This window comes from Thermobia domestica, chromosome 18 (genome assembly GCF_964235325.1).
Source record: "Thermobia domestica chromosome 18, izTheDome1.hap1.1, whole genome shotgun sequence".
Taxonomy (NCBI): Eukaryota; Metazoa; Arthropoda; class Insecta; order Zygentoma; family Lepismatidae; genus Thermobia; species Thermobia domestica.
This window is the reverse complement of record NC_137471.1, coordinates 139547982-139574026: the sequence shown is the minus strand read 5'-3', so window position 1 is coordinate 139574026 and position 26045 is coordinate 139547982. Positions and strand designations below refer to the sequence as shown.

Here is a 26045-nt window from a genome sequence, read left to right as displayed (position 1 = left end):
AGGATAATCAAAATAGCTTACAAGGCTCCATCACCGCGAAATTAAAATGCCACTAATTTTAGAGTAATTAAGTGATATCTTCAAATAGACAAAAGATAATCGAGAAGTGGAACAAAATCGCGCTAGACAATATTATTTTACATGAGACACCGTTATCATGACTCACTTATCTGCTTTCGATTTCCAGCCATTTAGAAAAACGCCATTTATTTTCGCGTTCCTAAATGGCTACAAACGAAAAGCTACTAGGTGACTCTGTATAACGGTACCTCACGCAAAATATTGTCTAGACAGTTCTTGTTCCACATTTCGATTATCTTGTATCTATTTGAAGATATCACATAATTACTGTAGAATTAGCTGGATTTTAATTTTGCAGTGATTGGTCATCTTTAAGTGACGAAAACAACAAGTATGTCAAAACGGACAAACACTTTCCTTATGTTAACATGGTACATTACTCAACACCTTGTTTTAAATTTGGTTGTAAAAACATCTTATATTTTGTCAACGTAAGAACAATGTTTATTAGGAAATGTTAGACTCAAGTGTACAGTGTCAAAAACTTCCCGAAAAACAAAAATAGTTGGGAAAACAAGAACAACGACGAGTATATAAAGACAAACTTTTAACCAAAGCATCATCCCCACGTTCAGCGTTTATTCTGGATTCTGACTAACACTTATTCTGATCCTAACGTTCACTATTGCATTCTATGGTAACTGTATGACAATCTGAGTATCTATTAGCACTCACAAATTGTTATTTGTATTAGTATCGACTATTAATATTCAGACTTGTATATGTTGTTTTCAATTACAGTTATAATAATTCTCAATCTTTCACCTTTTCATTTTTTAAATGGTTTCACTGGCATCTATCACATCTGAATGCAAATTTTATTTTCATTTCAGTAAGAGTCTCCTTGTGACAGGCAACCGAAACAAACCGATCCATCATGTTGAACTAAGGGATCGTCCACATATTACGTACTCTATTTTTGAACAATTTTTAACCCCTCCCTCCCCCTTGTCACACTTTGTAACGCAAGGCAGAACCCCTCTTCCATTTGTTACGTAACACTTTTTGATTTTTGTTTTTTTCACCAATTTTGCTTATTTTGTGGGTTGTTAAACAAAAAACTGTTTAATGCTTGTATTCTGAACTTTTTATTACAAAATGCTTACATTCTGAATATATTTGAGTATCTTTTGCCAACAATTCAAAGTATTAGAAAATGGTAGTACCGTAATAATATTTTAACTCTATAAGGTTTTTAATTAACCAGTTTTAATTCTTCAAACTTCCATACTGTTGTCATCCCAAGGAAATCACACCCATCCTTTAAGGTTATCGATGATTGGTAAAGAGAAAATACTGCCGAAAAATACAGATGAAATAGGATCTAAATAACTGACATCGGCCTTATTTTCCAAGATCCAGGATGCTTCGAATATTTGAAGTTCGCCAGTGTCGTCAATGCAAGGAAATTCTCTTCCTCGTCGACCACATATTTGAAGTGACTGCACACGTGAAGGAGCAGAGACATCTTTGAGAACAGTCTTTCGAGTATTTTCTTTGGACTTTGGACTTCAGTTTACCCCGTTTTAAATTGTCCTTGTCCTAAATCAGGACCAGAATCCAAATAAACTCGATTTTACCTGTCATATTCAAATCCAAAATTAATTATAAAAGAAAATAGTACGAGATGAATATCCGACGAATTAGGTTTCTCATATCTTATTTTGGTCCAAATCGTGGATCGTTCCGTCGCGGAAAGTATTTCACGAAAAAGATTTTCTTCTGTTTCACATGCGAAACCTTTTACAAGAAAAGAGTGGGGTACTGATTCAAACCTAAAGTTTTAAATAATATTCTCAGAAATAGCGACACAAGTGGGAACTCGAGGACATTTTCAAGCGACGGTTACGATCACTAACAACTACCTCCAGAAAAGCGTGTGCCGTAAATGCAATGCTGCCATAACCAAAAACGGAATCATATTGTAATGTAATACACGAATTGTTCGTCACCAGTTATGCTGGTATCTAATAGCGTCTTCGAATCCCTCCTGCATGATTCAATTTATATAGGCTATATGTTCGCAATTCTCGAAATAATAGAAATATTTATAAAAAAAGAAAAGGATTCAATAAAATTATTTGTTTAAAAGATTGCATATACACTTGAGAATAAAAATAAAAATTACAGCAAAAAAATATGCGTTGTGTAACGAGGACGTAAACCCCTTCCTCCCCCTTTTCACACTTCGTAACGCAAGTCCAAACCCCCTCCCCCTCTTTTGCTGCGATGCCCTATCACGCCGAAATTAAAATACCGCTAATTTTGCAGTAATTATGTGATATCTTAAAGCAGATAAAAGATAACCGAAAAGTGGAACAAGAGCTCCCTAGACAATATTATTTTACATGGGGTACCGTTATCATGACTCACTTGTCTCCTTTCGATTTCCAGTCATTTAGAAAATCGGCATTTATTTTCGCGTTTCTAAATGATTGAAATCGGAAAGCTACTAGGTGACTCGTGATAACAGTATCTCATGCAAAATAGTATTGTCTAGCGAGTTCTTGTTCCACATTTTCATTATATTTTATCTATTTGAAGATATCACATAATTACTGTAAAATTAGCGGTATTTTAATTTCTCGGTGATTAGGTCTCTTAATGAATTATTTTCTTTTATTTGTGATAGTATACACGGAATTTTATTATGAGGGAGAGGGGAAGCGGAGAGCTCAAGCACCGACGCATAAGACATTTGAGGACACTGTGAGCTTTTCTTTATAAATCTTAATATGGTGGTATATTTTGCATAATATGTTGTTGAAAAAGCAGTGTTGCCAATTCGGGAGAAATATCGCTAAATCTAGGAGATTCGACTTCCAGTATAGCGACTAAAAATAATATTTCCGATTAGCGACTTTTTTTGTGATTTTTAAATGACGATTTGTTACTTATTTACAAATGTAGCGACTTCTGTGCTGTGAACAAATCAAGCACTATTAATTGGAACTACTTTGTATATATTCGTTTTCCTTTTACTTATTTGAATTAGCCCAAGCTTGAATGAGTTCAGCATTGAATTCGCCCTGCAGCCTATATTTCGTGTGAAATCTCCAGAATCCCGCTTTGTTTTCTGATAGGCTGCGTCCTGCCGTCTAACCGAGAATAATTTTAACCTTCAATGTCATTTAATTTGCAGTTTCCGTTGAGATGAACAAATAATTTAACATTGCCGATTATCTCTATAAGCTCGATTAAACGGTTAAATAATGTTTTTCCTTTGTGAACTTTTAACTTTCATGAGCTTTTCTAAACATTTTTTTATTTCATTGAAGTGAAATTGATCAAAAAATTATATATATATATATATATATATATATATATATATATATATATATATATATATATATATATATATATATATATATATATACGTTGTACTAAAATCTGATTATTGTCAAGGTACTGTAATATGTATATATACTTAACAGTAGCGTAGCGTGGTATTCCGAAATGGGGATGCCAAAGTTAGTCACTTGTGCGATACAATACTACTAAAATTAGCAATACATTGCTATACCGATGGGAAACATAGGGTTATAAAAAAAATTAGAAGGGAGGCCCCCTAATTGGTGGCCTAGTGGGGCATACAGAAGCAAGTGCGTGGATTACGTTAGAAGCCAATAAGCAATTGTCTCAGCTTCTTCTTGCCACTACCGTTGTGACGAGAAAACTGTTGTATAAACATTGTTTCCAGCATAGTTCCCATGGGCAGCTTCTTTCTCCCCATACCATACTTCAATCTCGCTCTTGAAAAAGTCGCCCCTACAAATTTGTCATCTTGGGTCCGAACTCAGTCCCCCAATCGTGAATATGGTCCTGAGTGTATACGTATATCATTTGAAGATGCAAATAGAAAGCACTTAAACCAACTCTGGGGGCCTGTTTCTGTGTATGTATTTCGTTGTCAGATATCCAGATACTGAAGGCAGGGGCGCAAATCTGTTTTCAACATTCGGGGAACGGGTAAGACTGTTTCCATTTTTTTAAAGCGATGTTCAAACTATTCATGAACATGAAAAACAATGCTGTGGAGGATCAGAAGAGCAGAGTTATCTTCAACATTGGGAGGAGGGCAGATTTGAGGGAGGAGAGCATATTTGAGACTTATTCTGGGGAAGGAGAGATGAGACTCCTCATATTACGGTAGATGAATCTGATTTCTGAGGTGAACCTGTTGTATATTATATACCAGGCGATGTAGATGAAATTGTGATACGTATCAGTATTACAAATCAGTACCGTGAACACATTCTGAAATCTGAATACATGCATATTTATAATTGATATGTTTCTATTTACGCATCCACAATGATATACATTAAAATTTTAGGACACTTGTTTTGTAATAATATAAATAATGACTTCCCCAAAACCATGAAAAAAATCAACTATGTATGGTGCAACAATACTCTTATTTGAGCAAAATGATGATGATCTCAGTAGCATTATAGGAATCGTTACAGGAATTAAACAAATAGTTGAAAATAGATTAACAATAATTAATGACAATGAAATATTAAAGAATACGATTCTTTTTTTAAAATGAAACAAGTCAAGGGACCTCAATTTCATCTCACTTTCCTTTGTGGCATTCGGATACAAATCATCACAATTTCAAATCGGATGGAGAGGACATGTCCCCTTCATCTCCCCGGGATATGTGCCAATGACTGAAGGGCCCAAGCAATCTTTGCGAGGGGCGGGGAATGCTGGCTCTCTTGGTCTACCAGATCGGTGACTGTGATACTCGTGTCTGTGAGCTCCCTCAAAGAGTTTCTGGCCACGCCACTGGACATATTATGTATTTATGATAAAGATTAATAGTTTACCTTTAATTACGATTAAATTACGAGGTATTTAATTACGATAAAGCATAACTACTTTTATACTATTATTTACATAGCCGGCATACTTCAAAAAGGCATTGAAGTAACCATTTCTGTTTTGTTTAATCTCCTTGATGTTAGCGCTCGTACGTTCTGTACAGAAACTATAACTTAGTTCAAGATATATAGAGTTGGAAATACTTCAATACGCCAGCGTTTATCTAAAGCAAAATGTTGAGTTGCAAGGGGTGTAGAGGAGTGGAAAGCAAGTAGTTGCGCATGCGCATTCGACAGAAAGCAGACGAAAACCCCGTTGCTTGCAGTAGGCCTGGATGCCCGAGGAACATAGCATACGACAAGAGGAAAGACAGAAAATGTGTATCTGAGTGACGCGCATGCGTAGGTTCCGCTTGTCAAAGTAAGGCGAGAGAGCACATCCAGAAGATTGCAGTGGAAATAATTGTGATAATTACAAGTAAACAATTTACATACAATGAAATACGTATTTTTTGTTATTAACAGGGGATGCCGGGCATACCGGCGTTCCCTTACGCTACGCCGCTGATACTTAATAATTTTCTGACGAGAGTATACTTCTTTATTAAAATAAAAATAAATCGTAACTGTTCCAATAAGTTAACGTTATCTTCATCAGACGTTTTCTACCAGTTAACGTCTGATGTAGATAACATTAACTTATTGAAACTGTTACGATTTATTTTAATTCTAATTAATAAGTATATACTCTCCTCAGAAAATATATATATATATATATATATATATATATATATATATATATATATATATATATATATATATATATATATATATATAATGACAACAGAAACTAAACTTTTATAGATAAGTAGTAAGAAATTATCTTGTTTTCTGCAGCGTGATAATCAGTACGAAACCACAAACAAGGACATAACATAACTAAAGTGTATTCAATGTAAGAAACACACCTGGGATAAACAAATGTCGTACTACAATGAAATGTAATTGGCTGGAGTTACAAATATAGTTCCGTGATTGACATAGTTGCTTATTTGTAATTGGTTAAAGACAGGAACTATTTTTTCACATTGTTTCGTATAATTAACTTCACACATTTGTTATACGAGACGAAAAAATATTAATTCACGGAGCAAAATATACTACTACAAATTACTGACAAAATATATGCCATATTCTGTGATTTTTACCTTCTGTTATCGAGAAAAAACAATCGTCACAGTGTTGCTAACATGCAAACCGATAAGTATCAATAACAACAAATGTTAAACACTTGAGAGAGAGAGAGGTAGATAGTAAATGTAGTAGAGAATAAACATTTATATAATATGTTTCGGTACAAATTTAATATATTTTGAATTGCTCTTAACAACCATAATAAAAAAAAAGTTTTTAAAAAAGTGTAATGGCTGTCCTTAAGAAACGCAGAGATTGCAACAGTCATTTTAAGTCCCGCCCCCAACAGTCACCTTACAATTTGAAAACATGGAGGCTACATGTAGTGCTTCTGTTCAGTGTCAAGTTATGAAACATCCAAAAGGAAAACCATTGAAGAGCGGGGAAAAACGGATTGTTTTTAACGTGTTCAATAAACTGCTGGAAAACAATCCTACTGTGTTAGTGAATGACATAGTGAAATTAACGGCAGAATATGTCCGATGTTAAAGTGGAAGTGCTGAATAAAGTGCAAAGCACTGCTCTCAACAACGAAAACCTATATGTAGTAGACAGCATCGCAAAACAGACTGGGAGAATGATTGAGAGACTTCCCCCCTACCACAGCAATTTGAAACCGATAGAAACTGTGTGGGCGTTTGTTAAGGGTTTTGTAGCCAGAAACAATACCACGTTTAAGTTAAGTGACGTTCGGCTGCTGCTTGAAACTGCCTTGACTCAAGTGACACCAGATATGTGGAAAAACAATATTCGTCATGTGCTGAAGGAAGAAGAGAAAATGTGGAATCTGGACGGACTTTAGGACACCTTGGTGGATCGCCTTGTAATTAACATAAACAACGAATCTGATGAATCTTCTGATGAAGACCTGCAAGTTACTGCGTTGAGTGATTGAGAAGAAACCTCAGATTAACGTGAGTAATTCATAATTATTTTATCGTTTATTTCTTTAAGTTGTTAAGAACATTTACTTAGCGCTATTACTTAATTTCATTCAGTAGCGTAGTCAGGAGTTGGTTCCGCCACACCACCACCCCCCGGAAATTTGGAAAAGTTATTAAAGTTAAGCCAAAAATCACGTTTTTCGCCCAAAAATTTTCCGGGGGAGGAATCTCGGACATCCCTCCCCCGAAATTACCTTCTAGCCATGCTTGCTCTATAACCGAGATATATCTTGCTTTAGAGATCGAGGAACGCACGGAAAAAGAACAGCTGACCGAAGCAGAAATCTCGCCGTGAAGCACGTGCTTGACGCGGAGTGATACAAACTGTTTTGTTTATCTCTGGTGTGGTTCTTACGTTGAATACACTTTGAATACATTTTGTCTGCAAACATTTTGCACTTATATATGCCTTTGGGATGAGAAAAAGTTCATTTCAAGCATTCTGCCAAGCTGAGTGCCATTTTCGATATCATCATGTTTACTTGGTGTAAAAATTTTAAAATGGAAACGAGTTTGTAGTTATGAATGCACAGTGGCAATTTCTCCGTTGTAGTTGGTGAAGAGAATTTTCAGCAAGAAAACCATACTGTTATCGGTACGCAATTTCCAACAGACTGATTCAGCATCTACACGGAAATATTCAGGTAGACGTCGCAACGTTCAGACACTCGAGAATACTGCAGTGTTCGTAGTTTGAGGGAAATTTTCCTAATCTAAGGAAATTTCGCAGGTAAATTTAGCAAAAAGGGAAAGAGGGACTTTTTCAATAAAACGTGAAAAATGCAGGGAAATTCTCTAGCTGGCTGATTGACCAATATCAATGTTTAATTTTTTTTTTTTTTTTATTCTTCATAAATAAACCAACAGAATAGCAATAGTTTGTGTATGATTCGTGTGTGTGTTCAAAGTATCATAATTTAATCCATTGTTAGCTGGGTCTATTTTTTTTTTTTTTTGTTAGAACTAACGATCTTTCAGTTTTACGTCCCACGTTTATGCCGGCTAGGCTAAACGAGACTGTGATGATGAGAAATTAATGCAATTGTGAAATGGAAAGAGTGGGAGGAAATGGCAGAACCCCATAAAAATTCACGAACACTATGTTTGTCCACCACGAAGTCCACTTAGTCCGAGTTGGGATTAAACCAGGGACCCCACACACCAGAGGTGAACGCTTTACCACTGAGCCATCGCACCCCGTTGTTAAAAGTAAGTGAAAGAAAAAGCAAAAAATAGAAGAAAAAAATCAAATGAATGTAACAACTGTGGTTGGCACTTCCTTTAATATAGTTAAATTAATCTTATCATATTTTTTCTCATATAAATTTTGATACTCAACAAAGTAGGGAAAATTTTACAAGAAAGGGGATTATTTTGTGTCAGTCGAGGGAAATTTTCTTAAACCTACGAACATTTTAGTGAAGCAGCCTACCTCCTGATTGCAACAACGTTCCGCTGTTAAACATATTCTACTTATAGAATTTCGTTTTAACCCTGAATAATCTGCTGGAAATTGTGTATTCATAATAATATGATTTTCTTGTTGAGACCTATCCCATGCCGGGCAACGACGACCGAGAAATTCCCGCTGTGCAACAATCACAGAATCATCGTTCTTGAAGTAGCTTTTCCAACACAAAAACTCCGAGCGTGTTCTCAACTATAATGTCATAGCTACAGCGCTGTCCAACTTTTTCACCTTATCGGGCGCAACTGGCTCCTGTTTTCCGACGTGCGGGCGCCTTTAGAAAAAATACAAAACTACTATAGAAATAAGTCTACTGCTACTAGTACAACAACTACGTATTATTTATTTGTTATTAATATTATCATCATCACTATTATTATTATTATTATTTTGAAAATTGACACATACCTAGTGAGAAGACTGACACTGCACGTTTGCTGCCAGTTGAAGGAAATCTGATATCAGGTGTATAGCTGGAATAGGCTGCTCTTATTGCGTCATCCAGGTGAGAGGGTGTCAGGGAGGTTCGGTACTTATTTTTGATCATGTTCATGGCAGAAAATGCGACTTCGCAAAGATAAGTTGAGCCAAAGCAGGAATAAATTTTTTTAGCAACACTGCTCAGAAGGGGGTATTTTACTCTCCGTTAGAATCCATATATTAGTACAAGTTGCATAGGAAGATTTCAAAACTATATCTTCTTGAATAGTTAGGATTTCAAGTTATAAATCTTCAAGATTATAATTTCCAAACACTTCACATATCCTACTACCAAGATCAATAACATCAACAGAGACAAATGGATTATTGATGAACAGAACCACTGGTTCAAGTGCTACAAATGGGCAAATCTGTTCCGAAACTCAAGAATAAGAATTTCCAAATGCTTTGAAAATGTTCAAAGATCACAACCAACACAATTTACCTTTTCCACCATAGATCTGAAGTTTGGAAAGTGAGAAAGGGTATTCCTGTTTAAGTGAGCAATCCACAGCTTCATTCTTTTACTATTACCAGCTAATATTTTTCTAACTTATTTTGTTATATCACGAAGGGTGATGGTATACAGTATAAGTTCGTATTTGTGTGAAAACGCAGAGATACTATACAAGGTGTGATCAAAAAGTACGGTGAATGTGGTTGTATAGTGTCATCTATCGATGTATCCATTTCAACTAGTAAGCACAGTAGCATAAACCTTTGGTACAGTCAGCAAAGTAGAGTTTGAACGACTTATGATATGTTGGTTGGCTTCCAGAGGCAGAAGAGTGCGCACATGTTAAGACTGTCTTTCGCACGCCAACATGAAGTTTTGTTCTAAGCTGCAGAAAAGTACCAAATAAGCTCACGAAATGTCAAAATCAGTGTGATGATGATGAAATGGCGAAATTGAAGACTGTTTACAAGTGGTATCAGCGATTCAGAAGTGGCAAGGAGTCGGTTAAAAACGAGCAACGATCGAGACGTTCTTCGATGTCAAAAACATATGAAAACGTTGCAAAAAGTTACACAAATGGTTTGTTCAAACAGGCGAATGACTATTAGGGAGCTCCCCGAAGAACTAAACATTTCGTATGGTTTCGTGAAAAGCATTTCAACCACCGATTAAATGGTCAAATGGCTTCCTTCTTCACCACGAAAACGCGCCGTGCCGCACCTTGCTTTTGATCCGAGAGTTTCTGGTCAAAAAAAATTTCATGTCTGTCCTCACTCGCTGTGCTTTGCAGATATAGCACCATATGACTTCTGACTTTTCCCCAAAATTAAAACCGTGCTTAAAGGAAAAGTTTTGACACCATACCTGACATTGAGCGAGCCACGAGAGAGCAGCTGAACGCCCTTCCAAACCTTCCAGAAATTCTTCCAGTCATGGATTCAACGTTGGGATAAGTACATTTCTAGCCAAGGATAGTACTTTAATGGAAAATAGATCAAGTTCCACGTAAGCTTATTATTCTGTTTCTAATAAAATTATTTACCGTATTTTTGACGTAAATAGAAATAAAGAATTAAAAAGAATAATAACCTAAGTTTAGTAACGCATGGCACATTTATCTTACCTTGAGTACATATCCTGCCCAACAGATGATAAACCTGCAGTTACTTCTGATTGTTTGGACTTGTCTTCACATGGCATGAATATTTTGTTGAGCTCCTTTTCTGAGACCCATTTTCTTATTGGAGACAGCACTTCTATATCATCGGGATTACTTCGCAATTCAGGATTACTTCTAGTTTCAAATAATTTTTTTGGTGACTGAGCATTCTTTCCATGGACAGTCTCTTCCATACATGCTTGCGCAGTTTCAGTTGTAGCTTCGTTGCTTTCTTCACAATTTACCAATGATTCACGATTGTCCTTAGGTACTGCGTCAGTTTCTTCATCCTTAGTTGTGCGATGAGCGATTTGATGGAATACCTAGTATTATTATAAAACAAAAAGGAATTAGATATATCGTATCTTCTTCAGGAATGTTTCTGTAGTTTATTTTTATCTAAAATACTAATTGGGAGGTGCGTTCAAGTCAAGGATCTTATAAAATACGGGATGAGCCCTTACTGCAAGATCATGACGCCAAACGTCATAGCTTCACCACGCCTATTCTGCCATCTTCGTTGGTTCAACTTATAATCAATGTTCCACAAGTTAAAGTTAAAAATTGCAATATCTTACATTCTGTTTCTTCAATATTAAGCAAATAATCGGAAGTAAGCCCTACCGTGAAGCAAATTGAAGTTAGTAAGTCCGTTCTTGAGTAAGTCCGTTCGCGAGTCCTATTGAAAGTAATGAGTTTGAACTCCATTGAATGTAATGACACCAAGCTCAAATGAAATTATTGCGCGCAGGCTCAAGTGAGAGGAACTCCAACGGAGCGTAGTAAGCCCAGACTCAGTTGAGGGGAGGAGCCAGAGTACGAGCACGTTTAAAATAAGTGAGCTCTAGCACGAGAATAAATGAAATTAGTGAGCACAATCCCGAGTGAGCCCAATCCCGCTGAAAGTAATGCATCCCAGCTCCACTAAAGGTAAATGACCACAAACCCGAACGAAATTAAGTATGAACCTATACGAATGCAAGCCGCACTGTGGATTCTGAGCACGAGGATATTGAGTCCGAGTCCATTTCAGATAAGTGGGCCAAAGCACGAGCCCATTTGAGATTAGCGATTCCGAGGACAAACAGAATTAGTGAGCGCATCCCGAGTGAGCCCGAGCCCCACCGAAGGTAGTGAGTTCGAGCACTAATGCAATTGAAATTAGCGAGCGCGAGCCTCACCGTACCCGACCATATTAGTGAGCACCAGCTCCAGGAGACTAGTGACACCAGGAGCTCCAGGGGACTGCAAGTCTCTTAAAAGTTATGAGCATAAGCACAAGTAAACGCTAGCTTCAATGAGAATATTAAGTCCCATTGAAGGTAACGAACCCAAGCTCAAATACGTGCAATTTGCACTGATATTAATGAGCTCCATCCCCACTGATGGTCGTGAGCCCAAGCCCAGTTGAGGAAACTGAAACCAAGCGCGAGTGAACATGAGCCTAACTAAACTGAAATTACTGAGCCCGAGCCATACTGAATGTAGTGGTTTTGAATTCGACTACGGACGTGTCCGAAAGAGATTAGTGAGCGCGACCTCCAAAGGGGTTAGTAAGTGAGAGCCTCGCAGAAAAATGAGTACGAGCCAAAGTAAGCGCCAGCTTCATTAAGGATGTGAACCCGATCCCGGAAACGAGCCTCAACGAAAATAGTAAGCGCGAGCTTCAACGAGAACACTAAGAGCGAACACCACTGAGGGTAATTAATCCGATGACAAATACTGTAAGTACAATACTTAATGACGTCAGTAAGCTTGAGACAAAGTAAGCGAGTGACAGAAAAATCCGCGAGCTCCAAGAGGGCTAGCGAGTTCGAGTTTCATTGAAAAAGGTGAATCCAAGCCCGAGTAAGCGCGAACCTCAACAAGAATAGTGAGTAGTTGCCCCACTGAATGTAATGAACCTAAGCACAAATGAGTGTAAGCCCTACGGACATAATTGAGCACCAGCCGCATTGATGGTAGTAAGTTCGAGTCCCACTGAACGTGGTTAGTACGAGCCCGAGTAAACACATGCCTCAACGAAATTAGTAAGCGCGAGCTCTCAAGAGGATAATGAATACAATCTGCATTGAAGAATGTGAGCTATAGCCCAAGTAAGCGCGAGCCTCGCCCGAGAATAGGAGCACGAGCTCCACTGAAGGTAATGAACATTAGCACGTAAGCTCTATATGTAACCATTTTATCAAGAATTTCATCAAGGAACGTTAAATTAAGGATTTTAAATAAAAATAAACTAAATAAATCCTACATATTGACATATGGAGAATCTAATGTTTTGAGCGAACATTAATGGCAGAAAACAGAGAAGCCAATCAAGTTTAGCGATGCTCGTTTGTTTTTCTGCTCAACCGAGTTACGGTGACAAAGACAGCCATGGGCAAATCTCCTATATTATAACATTCTTGATTCAAGGGTCTTTGTAAATTTGCCATGTAGAAGACAGCACCGTGCAACAATCGTAGTTCTTACAGGCGTCGCTAGAGTGAGCAGCGTAATTACAAATGGCGACATTCAGTGTGTAAGAACAGCGTGGGATCATAAGAGCACATGAGTATGAGACAACTTTATATTTTTCTTCTGTGTGTTTGAGCATTACTTATATATAAGTAGCGAAACAAAATAGACAGAGCAAGGGAAGACTTTTACAAAAGAAAATGCGAGGACATAGAAAAATTAGAAAGAATTCGGAAATATGAGGAAATGTACAACGAGGTGAAATCTATGGAACAGCGGAGGAAACAAGGGGGTAGTACGATTGCAGTAGAAAACCAGTTGAGAATACTCCAAGAATATTGCCAAAACGAACTAGAAAGAATGGTGAGATGGAGCGAAAAGGATAACTATGATTGTTTCTACATGCAGGCCCGTAGCCAAGAGGTGAGTCTAGGGGGTCCTGACCCTCCTTCGAAACCAAATTGAAAATGAAACAAAAAGAAACAAGAGAATGAAGAATCAGCGTTAAAAATAAAAAACTATAGCGCAAAAACAAAACGTTATGTGGAAAGAAAGAAAGTTCTTTAACATTAATTTTGACAGAGAAAGGAACGCAGATATCACAAAATATTTGTCAAGACGTTGTTGGATATATACTTTTCATAATAGTATATACATATATACTATATATATATATATATATATATATATATATATATATATATATATATATATATATATATATATATATATATATATATATGTACTTTTTATAATAGTTGAGGTCATAACGAAAGGAAACTTGTTATATTGGAATGAACAGAGGAAGGAACGTAGATATTGTAAAATATTTTTCAATACTTTTTTATTGTCTTCATAGTTTATTAAAATACTTACTAACCCATCCTCGTTTTATTGTCCTAACAAGCCAATATATGTTGCCAGTAAAATAGTTTAGAATGATCGAGCATCTGGTGTAATAAACAACGTATTTCATGTTACGGACCCCCCTATTACGAAATCCTCACTACGTGCCTGCTACATGTAAAAGTAAATCTTTTTATCCGCACCTTCTCTTCCTCGCAAAAATTCGAAAAATATCTTCTATCTCTGATTTAGAGTTCCCGAGATATGGCTCCTTAAATTTCCCAAAATTCGAACTTTTTTTGACCAGCATCTGGGGAACGGTGGCGAGTTGGCCAGTAGCCAGTTGCTCAGTGGCCACCGGTTACTATTTGGTACCAAACAGTTCTCCATCTTCTTAGGTATTGATCAACACCAATATGATCTCTCTATAACTTATGGTTCCCAAGGTATGACTCCTTAAATATCTGGAAATCGGTCATTTTTTGCCAATATCACGTGAACGGTAAGTCATATAGAGATGATATTGGTTGATCAATACCTAAGAGAATGGTAAACAATTTGAAACCGATATTAATTGGTGACCACTGGCCAGGTTTGGCCAGTGCACCGGTCATTATTTAGAACCAAAATATCTTAGGTATTGATCAACACCAATATCATCTCTTTATGACTTGCGCTCCCAAAATATGGCTCTTTAAATCTCTGGAAATTGGCTATTTTTGGCCAATATCTCGGGATCTGTAAGAGTGACGCGAAAATCACTTTCTAAGATATTTTTTGATGCTCTATCAAATGCAGGGTTCAAAACTGAAAAAATCGCAAGTAAAGGACAGACGGACAGACACACAGACATAGAGAGTAACGAACTTTTTAAGTTCATTGATAAGTATGGGAAGGTAGTCAGCGACAGAGTAAAGTCTTAGGAAGATCGAAAGCACTTATATTGAGAGTAGAAATAGAGCGTGTGGCCTAGTTATTGAAATAGAAAATGAGGTAGGAGAAGATAAAGGGTTTGATATTCTTCGGGAGAGTTTGGAAAAGCTATATGCGATATTAGGAATGGAAAGACGACGGGGATAGATAATGTACCAATCGAATTAATTAATAGTGTGGGATTGTTCCAACTCTACAATTAAATATTTGAAACAGGAGAGTGGACAAAAACTTCCTGGCGACTATCATGATACCGAAGACTAAGAAATCGAACATCAAAGACATGTGAGGATTATAGAACTATTAGTCTCATATTTCCTGCAACAAAAATTTTGCTTCGAATCTTTAATAGAAGGGTATACGGAAGAACAAATGAAAAAGTTGAGGAGGAACAGTTCAGGAGAAATAAGGACACAAGAGATGTAATTGGATTATTAAGGGTGATCGGTGAAAGGTTTATAGAAAAAGGAAAAGAGGTATATGTGGTATTTATTGATACAGAATAGGCTTTTGACTCCGTGAATTGAGAATTGTTGTTGGAAGTTCTGAAGAAAGTTGGGTTGGAATGGAAAGATCGAAGACTCATAAGAAACTTATATACGTACCAACAAGTAATTGTTAGAATAGGGGTAGAAATGAGAGAGGATAGTGCAGTTGGAACGGGAGTTCGACAGATGTGCTGTCTCTCGTATACATTATTTAATATCTATCTAGCAGAGATAGTGAAAAAGAGCCTACAAAACGAACACTGCATTTTAACAGGAGGTAAAATGATTAGATGTATACGGTTTGCAGATGATAAAGCGCTTGATGGAGATTCTGGAGAGAAAATCAATAAGATGTTATAAAACTTAAGGAAAGGCTGTGAAGAATATGGGATGAAAATAAATGTTAGAAAGACAAAAGTGACGGTGATTGAAACAAAGCGGTTGATGTCAAATATAGAAGTAGGAGGGGAGAAAATAGAACAGGTGACTAGTTTTCGATACCTGGGTAGTATTATTAGTAATGATATGAAACGTAAACGTGAAATAAGAGCAAGGATAGGAATGGCGAAAGAAGTCTTTAGGAGGAAGAGAATATTTTGTGGAAACTTGAATAAAGAGAAAAGGACTCATAAAATGCTTCGTGTATAGTATTGTGGTGTATGGGTCAGAAACATGGACAGTACGTAAAAATGATGAAAAAGACTTGAAACTTTCGAAATGTGGGTGTCGAGAAGAATGAAGAGAATTAGCTGAGTCAAGCGGAAAACGAATGAGTGGATGTTAGAAATGATGGTAAGAAAAGAACAATTCTAGATATTAATAAGAAGAGAAAGAGAAACTGGTTGGGACATTGCTAAGAAGGAACTGTATCATGAGGGACATCATAGAGGGTATGGTGGCAGGAAAGAGAGGGAGGGGGCGAAGGAGACTACAGTTAAGGGACGGTAGCACAACAGAGAAATCGTACATGAAGACGAAGAGATTAGTGGAAGACCGTGGGGCATGAAAGCTTCTCAGTTGCTGCAAGTGACCTGTCAATAATGGCAATATACCTATGATGATGATAATGACGATATTATTTATATATGCTTTTAGTATTAAGTAATTTTATTAATTATTTGGATTATGTAATTCGTTTGTATATTTTAATCATTAGAAAGCCCCAGAAATTAATAATATCCTACTATTGCTCAATTTATACTTGTCTTAAAATTCAGCTTTTCAACGACAATTCTAATGGATCTTCTTAGGATCTGTTTAGGAGCTATGAATAGAGTTCCCGTTCTTTTGTCAGCGACCGTGATCCGCTTTCTCTTCTTAAGCGCGCCATAGACGCACGCACTTGCATTACCAACATATATGAAAGGTTTCTTTCATCATGCATCTTGAAAGAATTTTTTGCCCACACACGTACCAACGTGCTGTCCAACAACTGAAAGTAGTTTGAGAAATGTGGAGGACGAGGAAACGCGTGCTTTTTCTTTCTGCAACTGCACGACCTTGGCATGCGACGGAGGAGAGACTTACGTGATTTCTTCCGCTGTCGTGATTGGCGGACCTAAATATAAAACAGCCACCTTGCATGAACGAGCCCATACACGGTAAACATGCCTGCAGAACGGCAAAAACATCAAACATGTTTTCACTTTTCAGAAGATTTTGAAAACTTTTAACATGAATGAACGAGGCCATACACGATCAACTTGCCTGTGGTTTTATCATTTTTCATACAAGTCGGGCTGTTTCTTCAGGCATGTGTTTACGTGTATGGGCTGCTTTACTCTCTTTAGATTTCACGTATAGTTGCTTAACAAAGCTTTAAAAAAAATTATGGCAGAGACCACAGGGACAGAAACCACAACACTCAAGAGACAGAGAAAATTCCGATTCCACTATTTCTTCTTAAGTCACCAGATTTAACAAAGAAACTTAGACTCGCGAACTTGTACCATATTTTATATATGGAAATTAAAGTCGAAGAGTATAAACCCCCACTATAGGAGTTGTTACAGTATCACATATGTCACGGTTCTTCGCACTCTACCAGTAATTGCTCACAGCTACCTAAATGTATCAATTGTGAACAAGACCAGTGCATTGCTGAGTGTAGCAAACCAAAGAGTGTCCCGCGCGCCTACCTGTGCTAATTGAAAGGGCTCCCACTCAAGCAATTACAAAGGTTGTATGGTATAGGGAAAACATTTAACCAGTAAATCTGGGAACAAGATCGAAAGAGTCGTTGAAAGAAAAACACATCCACGAACACTACATTACAGAAGACAAACGACACACAACCTACTGACAAGACTAAATAAAGAGTACCAGGGAAACCACATCAACCTAAACTTTCAACCTCTAACCACAGACTCCATTAACCTAATCTCAAACGCAAAACCCGCCCTCTGAACCAAAGAACAAATTATCTTATTACCAAGACAATAGCTCCACTACCGATGACGAACATTACACGAATGTAACATCAACAGGGGAATTGGGGTGTATGGTAATTATAATGGAATATTTCAATGCAGGTGTATCAGGAAAACAGGAAGATATAGTGTCGTAGGCAAATATGGTTTAGGCGAAAAAAATTAAAGGGGAGAGGGACTGGTGAATTTCTGTAGACAGAATTCACTAGTAATTGAGAACATTTGGTTCAATCAGCACAAAAGAAGAAGATATACATGGAAATCCTCGACAGACAGCCGAAGATATCAGATTGACTATGTTATGATCCAGAACATATACCAGAATAGCTTGAAAAACACGAAGACCCTTCCGGGCGGAGCTGATATTTTCTCTGTTCATAACCTCGTGCTGGACAAGTGGATATTCAACTGAAAAATGTAGGCAGAAGAAAAGTAGGCAACAAGAACTAGGATAGTGAAAACTTGAAAAATTCGAAGAAAACTACTCAAACGAGAAAAGGATAGGAGCGAGTAGAGCGAGTAGTAACAGATGGTAGGAGCATATTAAACTCTGCATGCAGCACGCTGCAGAAGAAGTAGTAGGTTACCGCAACGGCTAAGAAACCATCATAGCTATGCCGAAATCCGGTAAAGATCGGAAGTTCCCCTTCAAACCACAGACTAAACAGCTTAATTACTACGCTTGCAAAACTGAATTCATATTACTAATCAGATTTTAAAAATTCTTACTCTTATAATATAATCACTAACGAGCAACTTGATTTCAAGAACTATCATTCCATGATTCAGCAACTGGTCCGATTAGTAGAATTTTGTAACGGATAAATTTCACAAGAACCAAGGTACATCAGTACTGTTCTTATATGCAGAAAAGGCGTGGTCTATAATACTGCTCTACAAACTCAATAAAATAGGAATCCCAGATATCAATGTAAAAATCTTGCAACCATGTTTACACAACTGAAAATTTTACACGAAAGTAGGTGCTTCAAATTTAGCTTAAGGAAGATTAAGGTAGGGGTACCGCAAGGATCCTTTCTCGACCCTGTACTGTTTATACATAAATGATATACCAAAACATAATGGAATAGATGTAGCCCTCTTTGCCAATGATCTTCGCGTCTTCACAAACATGCTGTAGAGAGTTATTATAGTAATTTTGTTTGAAATAAACTTAACAGTACGAGACCTTTTAAAAAAAAAAAAAAAAAAAAAAAGATTGGTAGCTATGACCTGTTTGAACAAGACTAGACTTCTAAAGTTAAGTAATTGTAGTTATTATGAAATCAGCGAATATTGATTTAGTAATGCTGTTTGCAAAGTGTTACTTTCTGATATGACTTTTCGAATACTTGAACGAAATTGAACTATTTTCGAATATATTATAAATCATTCATGCATCTATGAAACAAATGAAGTTAGAGTTAAATTTAATATTTTAATTTTCATGTAAACATTAAATAATTAAGACGTAAAATATAAATAGTTAAGTTCTCAGTTAATAAATATATGCAGTTTTGCTTAAAAAAACAAATTCTTATTTTCTCTGAGGCGAATGAATGTGGGGCGAAGGCGAGTGAGGGTGGCAATTTATTTTGAGGGTAAGGGCAAGTGAAGGCTAATAAAATGGCAACTTCTGCTCTCACCATTGGTGCGAGTGGCCCCAGGTTTGATTTCCGCTGGGGCTGCAGATCGGAATGGTATAAAAGGTCATTTGCAGCCAGGCATCCTGAGTGTTTCTCATTTATACCACGCAAAGGCCGGAGTGATACCTAGCAGAGAGGTGTCGGGCCGCTTCCTTCTTTCCCCATTTCTGCGGGTAGTATGGTCGGCGCGGAATGTCATTCCTCATATGTGAATGGCTAAAATGGTCTTATATGTCGAAATTCTAGACATAGAATTTCTAATTTCTTATGACTTGCTCTCGTAAAAAAAGGAATTTTCTCCCCTGGTTCCAAGTTTCTAGATATAGTAGTATAGCCTAGGCTTTGATGAGTCAGTCACTTTTATTCTTTGGTTAGTGCAAGGCTCGTTCTCATCGCGGGAAGAAAACGTTCCCAACACTTTCCGCTCAAACTTGCCTTCACAAAGTCCCAATTATTATTACTTTCTCCGATAAAGACCTTATAGTTGCGTATTTAAAGGAGAATCGTAATTGTAGTTGGTTTTAATGTAATCAGTGACGTTAATATCCTGAAATTAAACTCTGAATGTGTATAAAAAAGAAAAGGAAAAATATTTGCCCTGCAATTCAAATAAATAAAGTGAACATATTGCCGTTAAAGTTTACTCTGTATGTTGGCATTGAAATGCTCTTACTAGGAATGTTTTGACCCTCTAGAAAACTCTATTGGAAAACTAATCAGACAAAAGTGTAAGTTAGAGTATGGTATGCTTATGCAACAAAAATTACCATCATCGGTGCGGTAAGCTAGGAGGTGTTGAACGCGAAACATCGTTATATTTCTTTTATTTATATATAAATAAAAGTATAGATTCCGTCCTTTGGAACTCCGCTAAGTACTGGCATTTTTGTAAACTCTTAAATACGTGTTTCTTTTATTTTATTTAAGAGTTAAAATATCAAATTTCAAATATCTTCAAAGCCAAATAACGTTCACCTTATGGGTAAAATTCCATTTATCGTTCTTAAAAATGCCTCAAGTCTTTCTAACATATTCCATTATTTATACTTCTTAAAAAAAAAAAAAAAACAATGATTTAGATTTACACAAATCGAACACTAACTCTAATTTAAACGAATCTCCACCTTCCTCACTCTCATAATTATTATTACTAAATATTCTGCCTCTTGGCAGTTCCTGGGACTAATGAGGGTTGTTTCTCTTTTTTTCTTCTTCTTAATTTTCAGTTTGGGCCTGGAAAAGTTTATTGCATGTTTCTCGATTTTCACCTTATTTTAACTTTCAATGTTTTCTTCTATTTTTTCATCGATCACTTGTTTTCTTCTTCTTCCTATTCCTCGCTTTCCTTCCACAGCAGTATGAAAAAGATAATTTCTTCGCAAGATGTGTCTAATCCAATTGGCCTTCCTACGAAGGATACTGGCTAGAATTGTCCTCTTCTCTCCTATCCGTTTTAAAACATCTTAGTTTGTTTCTCTCTCTCTCTCTCTCTCTCTCTCTTTCTCTCTCTCTCTCTCTCTCTCTCTCTGTGTGTGTGTGTGTATATATATATATATTTTACCTTCTCCATCTTCCTCGAACGCCACATTTCGAAGCTCTCCAAATATTTCTTCTCTAACTTTCGAAATATCCAAGTCTCTGAAGCATTCAGTCCAATACTCCATATGTAGCACTTGATCAGTTTCTTCCTTAGTCCAATATTAAGACTGCTAGTTAAAAGTGACGTTTTCTTGTTGAATGCTTCTTTAGCTATGGTAATTCTTGACCTGATATCTTTGGTGCAGTAAACGTCTTTCGTCAAAATATTTCCCAAATACTTGAATTTATCGACCTCTTGAAGTTCTCTTCGTTCCACTCTGACCTGTAACCTGACCTCTGACCTGACTCTCTTTCTACGGGATATTCTCATTATTTTCTATTTTTCGATTTTAGTTTTCATTCCATATAGTTTTCCAGTGTAAACTATTTAGTCCATCATTTCTTGTAGTCCTTCTGTTCTAGACATAATAACTGTATCATCTGCATATCTAATCTTATTAATGGTCTGCTTTCCAATCTTGAAATTTCTCCTTACCATTAATGCTTCCTTCATTAACCATTCACTGTCAATGTTGAATAACATACTATATTCTTATCTGACTCCTCTTCCAATCTCTACACAATTGATTTCTCCTTTATTCAAGCGCAACTTCACTCGTTGTCCTAGGTATCGAGTTGTGAATCCTCATAATAAATAAAGGAAAATTTCAATATTTTAGAAATGACAAAGCTTTCCCACCTCGGAAGCAAACGTTCTGTAAGGACTGAAATACGTGCTTTCTTATTTTGAATTAAAAGTCTATATATTGAATTTCAAATCTCTAACTTAAGCGAATATTAACGTTCGAAACTTTCTGAATAAACAAAGAAAATATCCATATTCTCCTTTTTCCGCTACGAACGCCATTTTCAGAAGCGTTGAAACACTTGTTCTATTATTTTTAACGAAAAGTTAATAACCCAGGTGGCATCTCTCTAACTTCTGACATTCGTGAGATACTCAATTCGTGATAGAATAATATGTGTCTAAAAAATTCCTTTCTTATCTCTAGCTTTCATTATGAGAGAAATTCTGTCCAAATTTCACTTTCCACCTATAGCAATATGGCCTAGGCGATTATAAGTCAATCTATGTATATGCTCCTTTACATAACAGAATAGACTATGAAATGAGAAGCTTCCATTAAGTCTAGAAGAATATTTGAACGAAACCAATTATGCATATAATTATCCCTTATATATATATATATATATATATATATATATATATATATATATAAATATGCTTTGAATTATCAAAACAAGTAATAACCGACTAAGACTGTTCTTTCCTTCCCAATAAATTAATCGTAAGCCCTCTTCAAATATTTTAAGATTCCGTAGTGACAACATTGTTCATGCTGTCAGAAAAAAAAGGAGCTGAAAAAATATTCATTTTCTTAATAAGTGTATATTTTAGAACATGTTTTTCTGTGCTAACGCATGAATTCTAATATTTATTTTAATATTATTTTATATTTGTTTCAGATTATAAGTTTTAATACATTACATTTTAATTTAACGTTTTACCTGTGATTCTCCCCAAGGTGAAATTACACTGTAAATATCTGTGGAATCTTCAAGACACTTTTCAGACCTGTCGGAATAAATTAAAATAAAAAAATATATTAAAAAGCCAAAACCAGAATACTATAATTCTCATTGAAGATGAAATAGCTGAAGAAAGGTGACGTCATGTCATTAAAATAAATAATAACAGATGCATCCAGTAGGAAGAGAGAAAGAAATCTGGTCAGGGGAAGGAACTAAACATGCTAATATATTTCATAATACAAATAGGACTCTTTTCTATTCAAGCTCGTTTTTTTTTTTTTTTTTTTAAGTTTTATTATTTACGATTATTCGTTTTAAAACTAAGAGCCTCAATCGTTCTGTTTCATAATCATGCTGTCTATTACATTGAAATTTAGCGAGCCCTCCGAATTGTTTGCAAACTTTATTTTATTCTAATGTTTATTTTGGCTAAATGTTTTTGAAGATTAATAATTTCACATTATATTGTTAATGAATTGCAAATTATTTTTCTAAAAGCAATTAAATGTAAATAATTATGAACTTCAGAAATTACAGTTTAGCCATTGCAAGAAGTTAACGAATAGAGGAACGGAAAGGTCTTACCTACGCATCGGATTCTACATACTTTACACACATACACGCACTAACAACCATTTAGACAAAATATTATCCTCACATGTTAAAGATACGCTTATTCGAGGTAAAACTTTCTCTTGAGAAAATACAATGATTCTAGTGCAAATATTTGAAGCACTTTTATTCTTTAATTTTGAAATTTAAAGCACACATTCACTACACTTTTTCATTTAAGTTTCGACATTATATTATGATTGATTAAGTACCAGTAGCTTGTCCGTTCTTCGCACGGCGAGAATGTGTTTCATTTTGGACATAAAGAGCAATGCGGGCTGAATTTCGATTTAACCAGTATCGGAAGTGTCACTGTTCATCTCAATGACCCCGGAAGCTATGAATGCAACATTAATATTGTTCATTTTTGATCATTTTATATATCCCCCTCTTCCTTACCCCAAAGTTACACAGTCAAAGTGAAATCATAAAAACAATTCCAGGCCTGAACCTCATCTATGTTGAAAATTTGTCTGATAGATCAGGTGGTTCAAGACTTATGAAGTCACAAACACAATCACTTTCACACACACACACACACACACACACACACATATATATATATATATATATATATATATATATATATATATATATATATATGGTACTTGTACCGATTATGGCCCACAGACCATATTCTGCAGATTTACGTTGGTGCTACTAGATGGCAATATAAACTATGTCCTCATGAAAAGCGTATACATATTTGCGCAGCTCAGAGGACATAGTCTATATTGTCATCTAGTAATAACAACGTAAATCTGCAGAGATATGGTGGGTGGGCCATATTAGGGACCCGGGCCATAATCGGTACAAGTACCATATATACTCCTCCCCCTCTCCCCCATTACACCATCAAAGTGAAATAAAACAAAAACATCCCAAGCCCGAACATCATATATGTTGAAAATTTGATCGAGATCGGTCGGGTGGTTCAAGAGCTATTAAACTTTATTTATTTTTATATTTCTCTCTCTCGTCTTCCCTAAGTTCTACCGTCAAAGGAAAATGATTAAAAAAAAAGCATTGCATGTCCGAACGTCATCTAGGTTGAAAATTTAATTGAGTTCGGTTCGGTGGTTCAAGAGTTATGATGTCACAAATACTGTCACTTTCAATTTTGTATATTAGATAATACTACCACGGGTACCGATTTATACAATTCTTTAGAAATAAAAGCTTTAACTTAACGTTTATACAAAATTCGTGACTGAATATTTATGTTATAACTAAATAAAAGCGGAAGCAGAAAACCCATTACAAAATAGCAGGTAAGTTTATACTTAAATTATGAATCACTGTACTTGGTATTGCAACATCATATAGTTCCTGGTCGTGAAAAGGTGAAAAACTTAATTGGTTTTGTATAAAATGTGTAACAGTTCGAAATAGCAAATCGTAGAACAAATACAGTCGTTGCATGAAGGAATTATTTCTGTATGATTTCGGCTTTGTAAGGCTCACAGTTGGTAATCTAATATTGAGGTTCATATAATTTCTACTTATATTGAAGAATTTGAACGAAATCCATTCATTTCAAATTTTCCTCCACTAGTTATTTGGCAACCTCACAAAGTTCATTTTTCCTATGATGACCAAGAAATTCAAAAGTTTGTTTATTTTCATATTTCCTCTCTTAAAATAACGGCTTGTTTATGTCGTGAGCATACGTATTTTTTGGAATTTGAAATGATTTGTAATATTCAACTCCGCAACTTATTAGAGACCCGGAAGGTGGCCCCGCGTAGCGTTGTTGCTAACGCTTGCGCCGATTCCCAACGGGGCACTCAGTCATAAAAGTGAGAAAAGCTTTTTCAGGTCAACCACCCTGAATGAGGTTTTCCTCTGTTTTCCTCATTCACACCAGGCAAATGCCGGGATGGTATCTAACATATAGACCCCCCAGACCACATTCTTCCTTCCCTTTCCCCGGATAGTGTGATCGCTGAGGTACGTCATTCCTCATACGTGACGGGCTAACATGGCCATAGGTGCCGAAAACCCAAAACTCTAGATCCTAAATCCTAATCCTTGAAACCCGGAATAAACAGCACTGTTTTGATAATATTTCAAGCCATTATAATGTAACCTTAGTTGCTCGGCCTTGCGTTTAAAATTTAAGCTTGAAATTGGTCTCTAAATGTGAAAGTAAACTATTTTATCTTTTTATTCGAAAGAAAATGAGTTATAACTGAAGATGCTGTGAGAAAAAGTAATGATGACTCTATCGTCTTATCAAAGTGGTTGCCTCATAATTTTTCTCCCTAAATACTAAACAAAGTAGCAGATATTCGATATTTATCTAGTTTGGAAGGTGGACACATCAGTGTGTTGCGGGGCACGGTGACTCAGTAATACAGCGCTTGCCTCTACTGCGCAGGGTCACTCGTTCGATTCCCAGCCAAGTACGTTTCTAGTTGACAACATCATGCTCATGAGTTTTCTCGGGGTACTCCCGTTTCCTCCCACTTTCTCATTCTATTAATTCGTCCATCATTATAGATTTCCTTTAATCATTGTCTCCCTTAACCATAATCGTTGGACGTTAAACTCAAAAGGCCTTATACAGAGTCGTTCTGACATGATTAGTGCCATACTAAAGAGTTCGACTAACGTATGTTTATGCAGTAGTCAAGCCTTTAGTTTGACTCTAATCATACGTCAAAACGACTTTCCATAAGGCCCAAAGAATTTATCAATGTGTTGTTAGCTATATCTGAAGAATGTCTTATAATTACTCGTGGCTTCTTTCATTCAAGCAATGAGCCCAATTAAGTAGTACCTTACATAGTAGGAAAATCCAACAATAAACAGACTCTTCAAAATTAGGCAAACTTTTGGATAACACAGTGCCTATTATTTCAACCTCAAAAAAGGGTTTTAATGTTCG

At 36.2% G+C, this 26045-nt stretch overlaps 1 protein-coding gene across 1 annotated transcript in view; it reads right to left on the bottom strand.

Moving 5' to 3' along the window:
- LOC145674907 (uncharacterized) overlaps nucleotides 1-26045 on the bottom strand; it is a 129940-nt gene that overhangs the window by 83029 nt on the left and 20866 nt on the right. Inside the window, exons 5-6 of the mRNA XM_081745168.1 lie at nucleotides 22520-22586; nucleotides 10577-10935 (exon numbers count right to left, since the gene is read on the bottom strand). Of these exons, the coding sequence (XP_081601294.1) occupies nucleotides 10577-10935; nucleotides 22520-22586 (426 nt within the window). The remainder of the gene's footprint in view (nucleotides 1-10576; nucleotides 10936-22519; nucleotides 22587-26045) is intronic.